General features: G+C 42.4%; 1 protein-coding gene across 4 annotated transcripts in view; it reads left to right on the forward strand.

The window, feature by feature from the left end:
- The window catches only part of LOC307141223 (hydroperoxide isomerase ALOXE3-like), a 52,003-nt gene that overhangs the window by 18,676 nt on the left and 18,464 nt on the right, over positions 1 to 14,863 (forward strand). For all 4 annotated transcript variants that reach the window (XM_079841267.1, XM_079841266.1, XM_079841269.1 and 1 more), the window contains 3 exons: positions 26 to 230; positions 14,534 to 14,615; positions 14,723 to 14,845. In XM_079841267.1, coding sequence (XP_079697393.1) covers positions 26 to 230; positions 14,534 to 14,615; positions 14,723 to 14,845 — 410 coding nt within the window. The remainder of the gene's footprint in view (positions 1 to 25; positions 231 to 14,533; positions 14,616 to 14,722; positions 14,846 to 14,863) is intronic.

The following is a 14,863-nucleotide window of genomic DNA, read 5'->3' on the forward strand; positions in this document are numbered from 1 at the left end:
CGCTGTCGTCCATATGTCTGTGCAGGAGCGAACATTTAAGATACAATGTAAGGCGTCCCTGGGAGAGCTCATATCTGTCAAGCTCTACTCCAAGCCAATTAAAGGTCTTCCTGACAACCAGTGGTTCTGCGATAAGATCTCAGTCAACACGCCAGAAGGTGACAAGATTTTGTTTCCGTGCTACCGCTGGCTTGACTGTGACGAGAAGCTCGTTTTAAGACCTGCTAAAGGTAGGCACTACCAAAGCCAAAATGTACAATTACCAGTGTACTTGAAAGTTCATTGGTGATGTCTTGAAAATGTCACTGTGCACACACACACATCATATGTCACATTTTAAAAGAATTTATTTTGCTCTTAACTCCAAACATTAATGGAAGCATTTTGCAGGTTTGTACAGATTTGGATCAAACACAGAATGCTTGCATTACTCTATTATCAGTCTGACTGTAGTGGTTATGGGTAGACATGACATCGACGTATTTAGATAGACATATTACCTTTTATGGCAGAAATTGAGCAGTACTTTTTTGTACAAGTTTATGCACATGCCCAAGACCCCTGAATACTGTCATGGTGTGGTACAATAGAAAGGAGCGAGGACTCAATTGCTGGAACACGAGGAAAAGGAACATGAAGCATGACAGAGAACAGAAGACATCAAACAACGATCCAGCACAGAACTGCAGACACGAGGAGACTATGAAGGGTAACAGATTAGGCAGGTGATGAGGGAGAGCAGGTGGGGCAAATTAACCAATAACCAGATAACAAGGGGGAGGTTGACAAGAGACATAACATCATACCAAAACGTCTTGGTTAAGTATAGCCGCGTTTCCACCGCAGGAACTTTCCCCTCCAAACGGCCCTGCTTGCGAGGTGGTACTTTTTAAAAGTTCGCGAACTTTCGGGGGTGGGACTTGGGCGCTGAACATGCTGATTGGTTGAGCTCTCGCAGCATTTTTTTTTCCACCGCCATATTTACAAGTCTTTTGCGAGGTGGGTTCCGCGTTCAGTAAATATGTTCTTTGCAGCAATGGAGTTCAACAAAAAATTCGACCGATGGACCGACGACGAGGTTCAGGCTTTATTGAGCATATATGCGGAGGAGGACATCCAGCGGGAACTGGAAACGGCGACCCGCAATGGAAAGGTATACCTGAAGATATCGACTCGGTTCCAGTCACACTGGAAAACAGTGCAGAGAGAAGTTGAAGAAATTAAGACAAGATTACAAGAAATTAAAGGATCATAACAACCGGAGCGGTTCCGACCGGCGTATCAACAAGTGGCATGACCGCCTGGGCGCGTTGTTTTCTGGTGCAGCGGTAACGAAAGACTCGGCTAGTGCGTTGTTGGAAACCATCCAGGAATCCGAGTGGGTTGAAGGTAAATATCTCATCTTGGTATCATCTATTAAACTCGTTGCAGTGTTTAAACACGTTGCAGTAACCGCGGTCACCAGTACGTTAGCCCTCGTCCCGTGTCTCCTGCCGAAACACACACACGCCGAGGTATAAAGCTGACAAAAATGTGTATATATTTAAAAACTGATGTGTAATCCTTAATGGTTTTGAGTAGTTTTGTTGTTTTTAATTGTAAACTTAAATTGCCCATGATAAAAATTGCACACTGGGCATTGTTCAAGCTGGGCAAACAATTGTTCATTATTTGTAGTGAAAACACTTTAAATAATTAATTGATGGTTTCTATTGTTTCATGGTTGCCTTGTGTATTAATTTCCACGTGTTTGTGCAATTTTGAGAAAAGGAAAAGGGACTGTGACTTTTCTTGATGCACTGAGGGACATGGAGGATGCTAACCGGCCGTCCTGCAGCATGGACAAGAACAGCGAGACCAATATATTCAGCTGTTACTTGAGAGCCAGGCCGAGGAGAGATGAGGAGGCAAGAGTTGGCATACCACCAGTCAGAAGCGGAAGAAAGCAGACGGCAGCAGAGGGACTTTTTCAGACTGGGTTTCTGTCTGTTCTTGGACAGTTTGTCCAGTCGTTCAAGAAGTAGCCACAATGACCAGTCGCTTGAATGAAGCATTTGCACTACCACATTTGTACTTTATATATTGTACGTGTTGGCACAGCTCTTGGACAGGTTACTGAAAAATACACTTTTTTTTATATTGTTGTTTTCACATTTTATATTTTCATTTTATTGTTCTAGTAATTTATTTGTCTTTGCACACTTTTATTTTAATTTTGTAAGAACTAATCTGTCTAAAATGTGTAAAATGTCACTGTGTCTTTAATTTCCACATTCTAACTATAGAACCACATTCTAATTGTATTCATATAGTGTAGGAAGCAAATAAAAGGGCTGCTGCTCGCAAGTCTTTCTGAATATGCACATAAACATATCTAGAAAACCCAAATATTATATTTTTAAATGTATAACTATGTGAATGTAGTATAATAACTTATAACCACAACTTAAGTGAAGCCATAAGTGTGGTCCTGCTTCATTTCAAATTTGAGGAAGAAGTCTCTAAATTATGCATTTAATGAAGCATATTGTAATACTAGTCATGTGATTTTTTTTTGTTTTTGTGAATGTTAAGAGATGTTATTGTGATAAAAAATAAAATACTTGCAGTCTAGTACCTAATCTTTCAACCACTTAATTCAGTCTATTGTTTTCATTCAATTAACTTTTCACACATCTGTCATGAATGACTAAAACCTCATTATCCTTTTATAGAAAATATTTTGTTTTGGAATTGAGCTATTACAACACATTCAGATTTTGGATTGCCCATCATCCCATTTTGCATTAAAATGGTCAAACCAGGTGAAAGTGCACGTTTAAATAAGCAGTGTTGGTAATGTGTATACCAGCAAAAGCAGCGCTGCTTGCATCTCCTCCACTTGTTATTGTTGCAGACAGTATCGCGCAAAAGTGATTCATGTCCGTCGGTGACTGGGAGGAGCAGTCGTGCGCATTCCCACGTCACCGGACTAATTTGCCTAATCTCCCCGGTACTTTAGACCGCGGTGGAAACGCAGATTGTAGCAGGTCTGGGGGAGAAAAAGTTCCTGGGAAAAAAGTTCCTGGTACAAATAGTTCCGGGTAATTTCGGTGGAAACGCGGCTTATGTAACCCTCGTTCCCTGAGGACGTAACGGAGACGTTACGTCAGTGACTGACGAATGGGGGTTTCTCCCTAGAAGCCTATCAACTTCTAGATTTAAAAATGCGCCCAATGGCCATAAAATGCCATGGGCATGCGGAATTTCCATAGCGTAACTCTGCCCCACCTTGTGGGTATGTAAGGAAATACGCTGGCAATATCGCACTATGTTACCTGCTGAGGAGCCGAGACTGAACTCCAGGCCGTTCCAGCGGTACAGCAGAAGTGGCAGAGGGACGTTATGTAACATCTCATAATTATCTTTAAATCAAAGATAGTTACATATCTGATTTTGGGTGGGTTTCCCACATAAACGATGATTAATTCTACTTGATAAAATAAGGCAGCCACACAACTTCTGGTTGTTTGTTCCTTTTACCTGAATTTCTTTCATTTATGGTGTGCATTAAACAACCAACTCATTATACTACAACCACAACAGTGCTAGTATCCTTCATACCCCACTTGTGCATCTGAGATCAAACATTAATCCATCTTGATCAAACTATGTATCAAGTCTTTGCTTGTACAAACACTACGGGCCCTATTCTAACGATCTGAAACGCAAGTGTCAAAGCGCGAAGCGCAAGTAACTTTGTGGGCGGGTCTCGGCGCTGTTGCTATTTTCCCGGCGGGATAAATGGCTCTTGCGCCCGGCGCAAATCTAAAATGGGTTGGTCTGAAGTAGCTTCATTATTCATAGGTGTGGTTTGGGCGTAACGTGAATAAACCAATCAGAGCGTCATCCAACATTCCCTTTAAAAGCAGGTGCGCAAGTTCCATTATGCATTGCTATTATTATGGCGTATTTACCAGGCGCACACCAGGAGCGGTTCACAGCCGAGGAGACTGATGTTCTTGTAAGAGCAGTGAAAGACAGAGAAGTGAAGTTGTAATGTTGTACATTATGGTAAAAGTGATTTCACAGTCTTTTTTTTTTCAGTCTTTCAGTTTTTTCAGTTTTTCAGTCGATTTTTTTTCCTGGTTCTTGACGGACAAACCAATTTGTCAGATGTCCTTATATACATTTATGTCTTGCCACTATATTGGGCAAACAGGTCTTATCCTTAATTATTACAATTAGCCTGAATAATTTGTAAGCTAGATTTATGCCTATTTTTTCACATCTTCGTGGCACACCACAATGATTTCCGTCATCTCATGTGTTAATATTTTTTTAGTGTAACAATTTATGATTTGCAAAAATAACTGTTGCATCTGTGTAGATTACATGAGCAAAGTGTATGCGCGTTGTGCACGCTATACATTATGGTCAAGCATGCGCCCTTAAAATAGCATAATGAACAACGGTCAGCGCGCCACTGACTTTAGACTAGGTTTTTTCTGGTCAGTGGCGCAATTGTTTAATGGAACAGCAAAATAGCACCAGGGATTGTTTGCGCCGGAACACGCCTCCTTTTTTGCGCTGAACCGCCCAGGGAGCGCAAGTTCATTCACTAGTTAGCGACATGCTTCTGTGGAGGGAAAAGCGCGCTTTGCGCGGGTGCAAAATAGGAATGACACATGCGTCGGTGTACAAAGTCAATTGCGCTGGGTGCAAGATAGGGCCCTACATGTGTAAGAGTAAAAGAAACCAGTCTTATCTGTGTTAAACACTGAAGGAGTTCAGAGGAGATATCGACTGAAGTTACTAATGTCCTTGAATCACAATGGTAGTCCGTATTGTAGAACGTCAAAGCAGTCCTCAATGCAAATCCATAGAAGAGAAGACAATTTGGTCAACTTAAGTTCTTGTCAACAGCATCAATGAAGATTCCAATTCCATCCTCAACATGATCATAGGCATCAAACATCCCATAGCCATAAACCCTTAGTTGAGAATGAAGCAAAAATGCTTCTCAACAAGGGTTCCTCAAATGCAGTAGATCAGCTCAAACACTGCTACCTTGCACATGGGCACACAAACCAACTCTTAATCAATTCTTCTTCTATCCATTTATCCAGGCTTACCTAAAGTTAATACTGCCCCCTACCAGGGAGGATCGCTACTACAGCTGCACTTAACTCGTAGCAGGCTGAAGACTGTTTCATGCCCCCTCCATCACAGGAAGTCTCGAAATACCCATGACAGACTTTCAAATTCTGAACATGATAGGTATCAACCTTTCCAGGTTCCTCATGAAATGAAACCGCATAATTTACTGGAACCAAACATTTTTCGACTTTTGCTGGCCCCTTCCATTTGGCAGACAGTTTAGACACAAACCCATCATCTGTTTTGGACAAAGGATGAGCTCGAACCCAAACTAGGTCTCCTACTCGAAATTGAGTATGTTTTTTTCTTTTGTCATAATAGCGTTTTTGCTTGGTCTGAGCTCGTTCTACATTCTCCCTTACCACCTGGATAAGACTTTGTTGTCTATCTATCACTTCATAGGTAGGGCTACTTGGATCAGGTGGTCGCCTAATGGTTCTTTCTAATGGACCCTTAAGTTTGCGTCCCAAAGCAACTTCGGCAGGTGTGCAGCCCGTACTTTCATGCCATGCCGTATTAATTGCAAACCTAAATTCAGCTAACCACATATCCCATTGTCTGTGGTGCTCTCCTACATATGAAGCCATCATTGTTTTGAGGGTACGATTTACCCTTTCCGTGAGGTTTGTTTGTGGGTGATACGCAGTTGTTAATTTCTGCACAACTCCCCATTGCTTACACATTAAGTTAATAAGATGGGAGGTGAATTGTGCTCCTCGATCTGATACAAGGTAAGCAGGAGTTCCCCACCTCGTGAATATTTCCTCCACTAAGATGCGTGCTAGTTGTAGAGCCTTGGCCGTTCGTAAAGGAAATAACTCCACCCACTTGGAGCAATAGTCAACCACTACTAGCAGGTGTTCATTCTGCTTACCACTCTTTGGAAAAGGTCCCATCAAATCTACACCCAGCATGTACCCCGGCTCAACCACAGGTGTTGACTGTAAATATCCAGACAGCTTTGACAAGTTAGGTTTGTACTTCTGACATACATGACAAAACTTGCAGTACTTCCATACATCAGCACGCATACTAGGACAATAGGCACTTTCCATTAACTTCCATTAGCCGACGCAATGTCTTCATTCTTCCGAGATGCCCACTCAATGGATTATCATGCGCGTACTGCAAAAACTCCTTTCGGAGGGATGCTGGGATGACTAATTGCAATTTCTCTCCATCCTGGTTACTAGGGACACTGCGGAATAACAACCCATTTTCCCACACATATCTTACACGTGTGTTATCCGCATCCACCGGAGCATCTGCCTTCTCACTCAGTTCTTGCACTTCCAAATCCTCACTCTGAGCAGTGGCTAGTTCAGACAGGTTTACCGGTAACATTGCTGGCTTAACTGGGGACTTCATGGCTTTAAGAACTGTCAACCTGAACTGTTTTGGGGAAAGCGAACGGCTTTTGAAGCAGGTCGGCGGAGCGCGCATAGGCAGCTGATCTCACTCAGCAACGAATAGGTTGTATTTAACGAGCGTTCCATAGCTGGCGCGGAAGTGTTCAGCACGCGTTTCAGCCTCCGCGTGTGAAGACCGACGCGGGTAAAGACATCTGTATTCGACTCTTCCTCTGCGCGACTCCTCCGAGGCAGGGACTCCGATAAGGCACCGAGTTTTCTCCTTCTTCTCCCTTCATCTTTCTTTCCTTCCTCCCTCTAACCATGTGCGTCCACTCCATCCCCGTTATCTCGCAACCACGACCCACTATTACACGTAGACGTACACGGCACCGTAACACTGCTAATCTACTTCCTGTTCCCTCCTCCTCTAATGCCCCTCCGTCTCTTTCTTTTTCTGTGGGGCTATGGAATTGTCAGTCAGCTGTCAATAAAGCTGACTTCATTCCTGCCTTTGCCACTCAATCCGCTCTCAAAATCCTGGCCTTGACTGAGATCTGGATCCGTCCAGAAGACTCAGCAACACCTGCTGCTCTCTCTAATAACTTCTCTTTCTCCCACACCCCTCGCATGACTGGGAGGGGTGGCGGCACAGGTCTTCTCATTTCTAACAATTGGAAATACTCATCTCACACAGCTCTTTGCAAAAACAACACATTTGAATATCATGCTATAACGCTTTCAACTCCCACTAAAATACATATTGTAGTCATTTACCGCCCCCAGGTCCACTGACCACCTTTGTTGATGAGCTAGATGTTCTGCTGTCCTCATTTCCAGAGGATGGCTGCCCACTCATAGTACTCGGCGACTTCAACATTCACCTGGACAAATCTTATGCTTCAGATTTCCACTCCCTCCTAGCTTCATTCGACCTCAAACGCCTCATCACGTCACATACCCACAAATCTGGTAACCAACTGGACCTCATTTACACACGCAACTGCTCTACAGACAATATCTTGGTCAAACCTCTACACATCTCAGATCACTTTTTTATCACATTTAATCTTCAACTTACTACTCACGCACCACCAGTTCCTCCACCAGTTACTTTCAGACGAAACCTGCGCTCACTCTCTCCTTCTCATCTTTCCTCTGCTGTCTCTTCCTCCCTTCCCTCATCCACACAATTCTCTTCTATGGACGTTAACACTGCAACTGACACTCTATGCTCCACTTTAACTTCATGTCTAGACGATATCTGCCCTCTTTCTTTTAGGCCAGCACGAGCTACTCCCTCTAACCCTTGGTTATCTGATGTTATTCGTGAACATCGGACGACACTCAGGGCAGCAGAGAGGAAATGGCATAAATCAAATCACCCATCTGATCTAGCTAAGTATCAGTCATTGCTCTCATCCTTCTCGAATGAAGTACACGCAGCTAAATATTCTTATTTCCAAAACAAAATCAGCAGCACCTCAAACTCACGCACACTATTCAGAACATTCAACTCTCTGCTCTGTCCTCCTCCACCACCCCCCACCACCTCCCTATCTCCAGACAAACAAAACAACAACTATCAGCAATCAGTTCTCACCCCCACACACTGTGGATTTTAGATCAGCCACTTCCACGACCGAACATACTCTCTCCTCATTTTCCACACTCACTGAGGCCGAAGTATCTAAACTTTTCCTCTCCAGCCATCCTACCACCTGTCCTCTCGATCCCATTCCCTCACACCTCCTTCAAGCCATCTCTCCTACTCTCCTTCCTGCACTCACACACATCATCAACACATCGCTCTGCACTGGCACTTTCCCTACCACTTTCAAGCAGGCTCGGGTAACTCCACTGCTTAAGAAACCCACTTTAAACGCATCACTCATAGATAACTACAGACCTGTCTCTCTCCTGCCATTCATAGCAAAAACTCTTGAACGAGTTGTTTTCAACCAGGTTTCATCCTTCCTCTCACAGAATAACCAGCTGGACTCTAACCAATCCGGTTTCAAAAGGGGCCACTCCACAGAGACTGCATTACTGTCGGTCACCGAAGCCCTGCGGATAGCTAAAGCTGAGTCCAAATCATCAGTCCTCGTCCTCCTTGATCTATCTGCTGCCTTTGACACAGTAAATCATCAAATCCTTCTGTCCACCCTCTCATCACTGGGCATCACAGGGACTCCACTCCATTGGTTTGAATCTTATCTCACAGGTAGGTCCTTCAAGGTTGCCTGGAGAGGAGAGGAATCCCAAGCACATCAACTGACCACGGGGGTTCCTCAGGGCTCAGTGCTTGGACCTATGGCTTCTCCATTTACACTACTTCATTAGGTCCCATCATACAGGCACATGGCTTCTCATATCACTGCTATGCTGATGACACTCAGCTCTACCTTTCATTCCAACCAGACGACCCCACAGTAGCTGCACGAATCTCCAGCTGTCTGGCTGACATCTCTGCATGGATGAGTAAAAATCACCTACAGCTCAACCTGGCAAAGACTGAGTTCCTCATCTTTCCCGCCAGTCCCACTATGCAACATGACTTCACCATCCAGCTAGGTGCATCCCTGATCTCCCCTTCAAAATCAGTCAGAAATCTTGGAGTTACATTTGATGACCAGTTGTCCTTCAGAGATCACATTGCTAAGACAGCTCGCTCTTGCAGGTTTGCGCTCTACAACATCAGGAAGATCAGACCGTTCCTAACAGAACACGCAACACAGCTTCTTGTCCAGGCCCTGGTTATTTCTAGACTTGACTACTGCAATGCGCTTCTGGCTGGACTCCCCTCTTGTGCGATCCAAACACTACAAATGATCCAGAATGCAGCGGCACGTCTGGTCTTCAACGAGCTCAAAAGGACCCACGTCACACCTCTCTTCATCTCTCTGCACTGGCTACCACTCGCTGCTCGCATCAAGTTTAAGTCGCTGACGCTTGCCTACAGAGCCACCACGCACTCAGCTCCTGCATACTTTGACTCGATTCTACGTCGCCACACCCCCACCAGAAGCCTTCGTTCAACCAAGGAGCGAAGGCTTGTGGTACCTTCACAGAGAGGCAAAAAATCCCTTTCCAGAACATTTTCATTCAACGTTCCCAGCTGGTGGAACGATCTGCCCACCGCCATCCGAAATGCGGATTCATTGACAACATTCAAAAGTCAACTAAAAACTCATCTCTTCCGTGAGCACTTAACCTCCTAAAAAAAAAAAAAAATAAATAAAAATAAAAATAAAAAACCTTTCCTTTCCTCTTTTCCTCCTCTTTCCCGCCCTACTCTAGCCTGTGCAACACTGAGACCAAGTATTTCAGGCACTTGTTGCGCTCACTCGACTCTTCACGACCAATCGCTTATTGTACCCCCAAGTTGTAAGTCGCTTTGGATAAAAGCGTCTGCTAAATGCATAAATGTAAATGTAAATGTCAACCTTCCTGAAGTTGCCAATGGTTCCATGCTTCTTGATAGTACATCCTGAACAACATTGGACTGACCCTTTCTATACTTAACAGTAAACTGAAAACCTTGTAAACGGATGGTCCACCGTGTCAATCTTGAAGACAGTTTGGGGTGTTGGAATACCCAAGTTAACGCAGAGTGGTCCGTAATCACCTCAAAAGGTCGACCTTCTAAATAGATTCTGCATTTCTCCACTGCCCAGATCACTGCGAGACATTCCTTTTCTGAAACAAAATATACTCTTTCAGGTCCTCGCAACAAACGAGATGCGTATGCCACTACATGCTCTTCTCCCTCTGCCTCTTGAGTCAGTACTGCTCCTAAGCCAACCTCACTGGCATCTGTTTGTACTCTGAATGACCTTGACAGGTCAGGTGGAATTAGTACCGGAGCATTCGTCAGGTCTCGCTTAATGGTGTCAAATGCTGTCTGGCATTCTTCTGTCCAAACCCAAGTAGCATTCTTTTGTTTCAGCGCATGAAGTGCAGCAGCCTTTTCCTAAAACTTGGGTATAAATCGGTAACACCATCCGGCCAACCCGATAAAACGTTGTGGCTCCTTAAGAGATTGAGGCACCGGAAAGTCACCTACTGCAGACACTTTTGATGGATCTGTCTTAACTCCTTCTCCAGATATTATATGTCCCAAGAATGTAAGGGATTTCTGGAAAAAATTAAATTTTTTCAGGTTAAGAGTAAGACCAGCATTGGAAAGACAGCTGAACACCTGTTTAAGCATATGCATATGCTTTTCTTCATTTTATGAGAATATCACCACATCTTCTATGTATATCAGACAGCATTTTCCTCTTAGATCCCTGAGAACATGCTCCATCATTCTTTGGAATGAAGCTGCGGCATTTTTAAGGCCAAAGGGTAGACGGAGGAATTCAAATAGCCCTGCAGAGGTAACAAAAGCTGTCTTGTGTATGCTTTCTGGTTCCATCTCCATTTGCCAATAACCAGTCTTGAGGTCAAGAGTGCTAAACACCGTTGTTCCATGCATTGATTCCAGAATGTCCTGTATTTGTGGTATAGGATAAGCATCGAGGTGCGTTTTTGCATTTGTGCCTCTATAATCTACACACAGCCTTGATTCTCCATCTTTTTTAGGTACCACCACTACTGGTGCTGCATATGGAGAAATTGAGGGACGGATGATCTTCTTATCCAGTAACCCTTGAATTTCTGCATCTATGAATTGTTGTTTTTCTCTTGACACCTTATAGGGTCTTTTCCTCACAGGCACTTCGTCAGTGGTGATTATCCGATGTTTAACTACACTTGACTGCCCTATTTCATTGGTGCAGACTGTGGGCAAGTTCAACATCAGCTCCCTCAGCACCTCTTTGCCATGATGATTCATATCAGCTTTCTGAACAATGTCATGGATCGACTGTACAGTTTCCTCTGATGCCACAAGAGGAGACAGAGCAAGGTAGAAATGTACAGTAGTACAGGATTCGTGTGAAAACAATGGAAAAGTTACCATGTTCTCATCATCATCTAAGGCTGGCAGTTGATACTGAGATCTTCTGAAATCAAGGAAGATCACTGAAGAAAGCAGAAAATCCATACCAAGGATAATGGGTACTGTTAGATCAACATCACGCATTACATACAATGTAAGATCTCTTTTCCTCCCTTGCAGGTCACATTCCCATTCCAGCTTACCAATGGCATCCTGCCTCTGACCATTGGCTAGCAAGAAGGATTGACCATTACTCGGTTTACACGGTTCTTGACATTGCAATTGCTTCCAGCAAGATTCTTTTATGAGCGATAAAGTACTGCCAGTATCAATCATTGCTTGGAAGTATCTGCCACGTAAAATGATTGGAAAACTGATCATTTCAGGTTGAACAGCACTCTTTGTAGACTGCATAGTTCTTCCTCAACATGATCATAGGCATCAAACATCCCATAGCCATAAACCCTTAGTTGAGAATGAAGCAAAAATGCTTCTCAACAAGGGTTCCTCAAATGCAGTAGATCAGCTCAAACACTGCTACCTTGCACATTCTTTTAGAAGAATTCCTTTAAGCAAACATGTGTCTTCATATGATGGAGAGATAGTGTCAAAAGTGTCAGATGCTCAAATAAAGTATAAAATAAAGTATATCATTGTAGAGATGAGGCTTGCTGATCAGAGGTGTCAAAAGTATTCGCATTCATTACTCAAGTAGAAGTATAGATACTAGGGTTTAAAAAGACTTCTGTAGAAGTTGAAGTATCAACTCAAGCTCATTACTCAAGTAAAAGTGTAAAAGTACTGGTTTCAAAACTACTTAAAGTATAAAAGTAACAGTAATGTAAGGGGAAAAAATGCCATTAAAGGGGTAGTTCACCCAAAAATGAAAATTCTGTCATCATTTACTCACCCTCAAGAACTTCCAACCGGTATGAGTTTGGAAGATATTTTGAAGAATGTTTGTAACCAAGCAGATAGAGAAACCATTGACTGCCATAGTAGGGGCAAAATGCTATGGCAATCAATGGTTGCATATAATCTGCTTGGTTACAAACATTCTTCAAAATATCTTCAGAACAAAGAAACTCATACAGGTTTGGAACAACTTGAGGGTGAGTAAATGATGACAGAATTTTCATTTTTGGGTGAAGTATCCCTTTAAGGACAAAATATTAGGCCGCGCCACAGTGCACCCCACCTCCTCAAAAAAAAAAATTTTTTTCTAAAGGCCATAATGACTATAATGTTATATTAAAAAGTTAATGTTGAAATTTTTTAGATGCATAGGCTACCCGTTTCAGCTGCATATATTCCCATTGAAAATCAACGCATTTTAGGACAATGCAAATACATTAAAGAACCATATGTGTACTACTGAGCAAAAAGTCAAAATTCAAAGGCATGTTATCAATAAACATTATTTGAATGCGTGATCAGTGTGGCCAGATTGGGTCAACGATTTCGAGCCAAAAAACTCACCAAATGTACATTTATATAAAAAAAATGGTTATTGATAACATGGCTCTGAATTTTGACTTTTTGCACCTTTACAATACTTATAGGCAACTAGTCACTCCAAGAAAAATCCCAAAACTTTAACTGCCAAAATAATGTGATATTATTTTATTGCCATACCAATCAATGTTGATAAGTAAGTTACCATTTTATCTCCTTAAAACATACCATTGAAAAAATCAATTTCCCAGTAAAACGGATCAAATATGTCCAGGTAGAAACTGTCAAAACGGCAATCCCTCAGAAAAACACAATGTCAACAATAAGAAGCCAATTTACGTGTAAAAAGTGCCCAATATAGAGATTGGAAAAAGCAATGTAATTTACAGGCATTTCACACGTTAATGGATACACCACTGCCAAAATGCGTAATTCATTGATACTGTACAATAACAATAACCTTTGTGTTGCACTTTGCTTTGACAAAACTACAGTATGTCTTTCGTGAAGTACATGGCACAGGCACTTAGCACAGTCAAAACTGATTAATCGTTGATTTAAACCTCTTTCAGCAGCTGTCGGGGTTGCAGATGTCCTAAGTGTGTATATGACGATGGACCGGAGTCACGGTTCTATTTATAAAGAGTCTTCGAGTCACAGGTGTACTTCACGTTTGAGAGTTGAGTCACTCTCCCACTCTTTACTGTAGATACAACTTACTGTATATTTCTGCCACTGGTATAGCGATCACTGGAATATACAGCAACTAGTTATCGCGTTAAAAACCTGGCTAAAGTCATGAATGAGCACGTCTGCCTGCTGATCGCTGATTGGCTGAAAGTGCATGCTCGTCGGCGAGAACCCGCCCTCTCTGGCCACATGGTGTGTGATTTGTGCAGGTGCAGGCGTGATTGATCGACTACAGCCCAATAGGGTGTCAGAACGGTTTGTGTCCTTCTCATCCAACCACAGTCAAATTCACTCTATCCGGATGGCACGATTTATCTGGATAGTTGTTTTTTTTTAAAACATGCCGACATGGAATAGGAGTAACGAGGCTATTATTAAAATGTAAGGAGTAGAAGTAAAAAGTAGGCTAAGAAAGAATTACTCCAGTAAAGTATAGATACCCAAAATTTCTACTTTAGTAAGGTAACGAAGTATTTGTACTTCGTTACTTGACACCTCTGTTGCTGATGTACTGTATATGTAGTCATTCATATGTTTTTTACATAGACATCTTTTTATGTATCTCAGAAGACTGTGTCAAGTCAAGTCAACTTTATTTATATAGCTCTTTTTACAATGCCGATTGTTTCAGAGCAGCTTCACAGTGTTAAACAGGAAAATAATGCAAAAGAATTTGATTCACTCGAGAAAACGGTGATGTCATCAGCTCATTTCAATTATCATACAGTGACAATGTGGGCAGATCAGTAATATAGTTGAATATTTAGTGACTGTGACTCTAGCCTTTTTTTTTTTTAAAAGAACATTTTTAATAAAATATGTCCATGATAAAAAGTAATCGTCCAGTCATCATCCTATGATCAAGTAATGATATAAAGAAAATATAGCCCCTAAATTATTATGATTGCGAACATAATGAATTATTTTTGGATTTAATTTGGCATTTGCATTTCAGCTTCACTTGTGTTCGAGGACACCAGCTTAATAGCCCAAAGACAGAGGGCGATGCAGCGAGAAGAGCGACAAAAGTTATTTAGGTTTGTGAGCAGTCGGGTGTGCCAGCGAAGTGTCTGCTTTATATTAAAATAAATTCTGTGAAATTAAATTCCTTCCGGTGAAATACGGTTGAATATTCTACTCCCAGGTGGCGTGTGTATGCTGAGGGCACGCCTCAAGTTATCGATTGCGACACTGCCCTCACTCTGCCAGCTGAAGTCCGATTCTCTTTCACAAAGTCAGAGGAGTTTTTCTCCACTGCTGGAAAGCAGTAAGTGACCAAGTCATT

Source organism: Gobio gobio, assembly GCF_949357685.1.
Source record: "Gobio gobio genome assembly, chromosome: 2".
NCBI classification, from domain to species: domain Eukaryota; kingdom Metazoa; phylum Chordata; class Actinopteri; order Cypriniformes; family Gobionidae; genus Gobio; species Gobio gobio.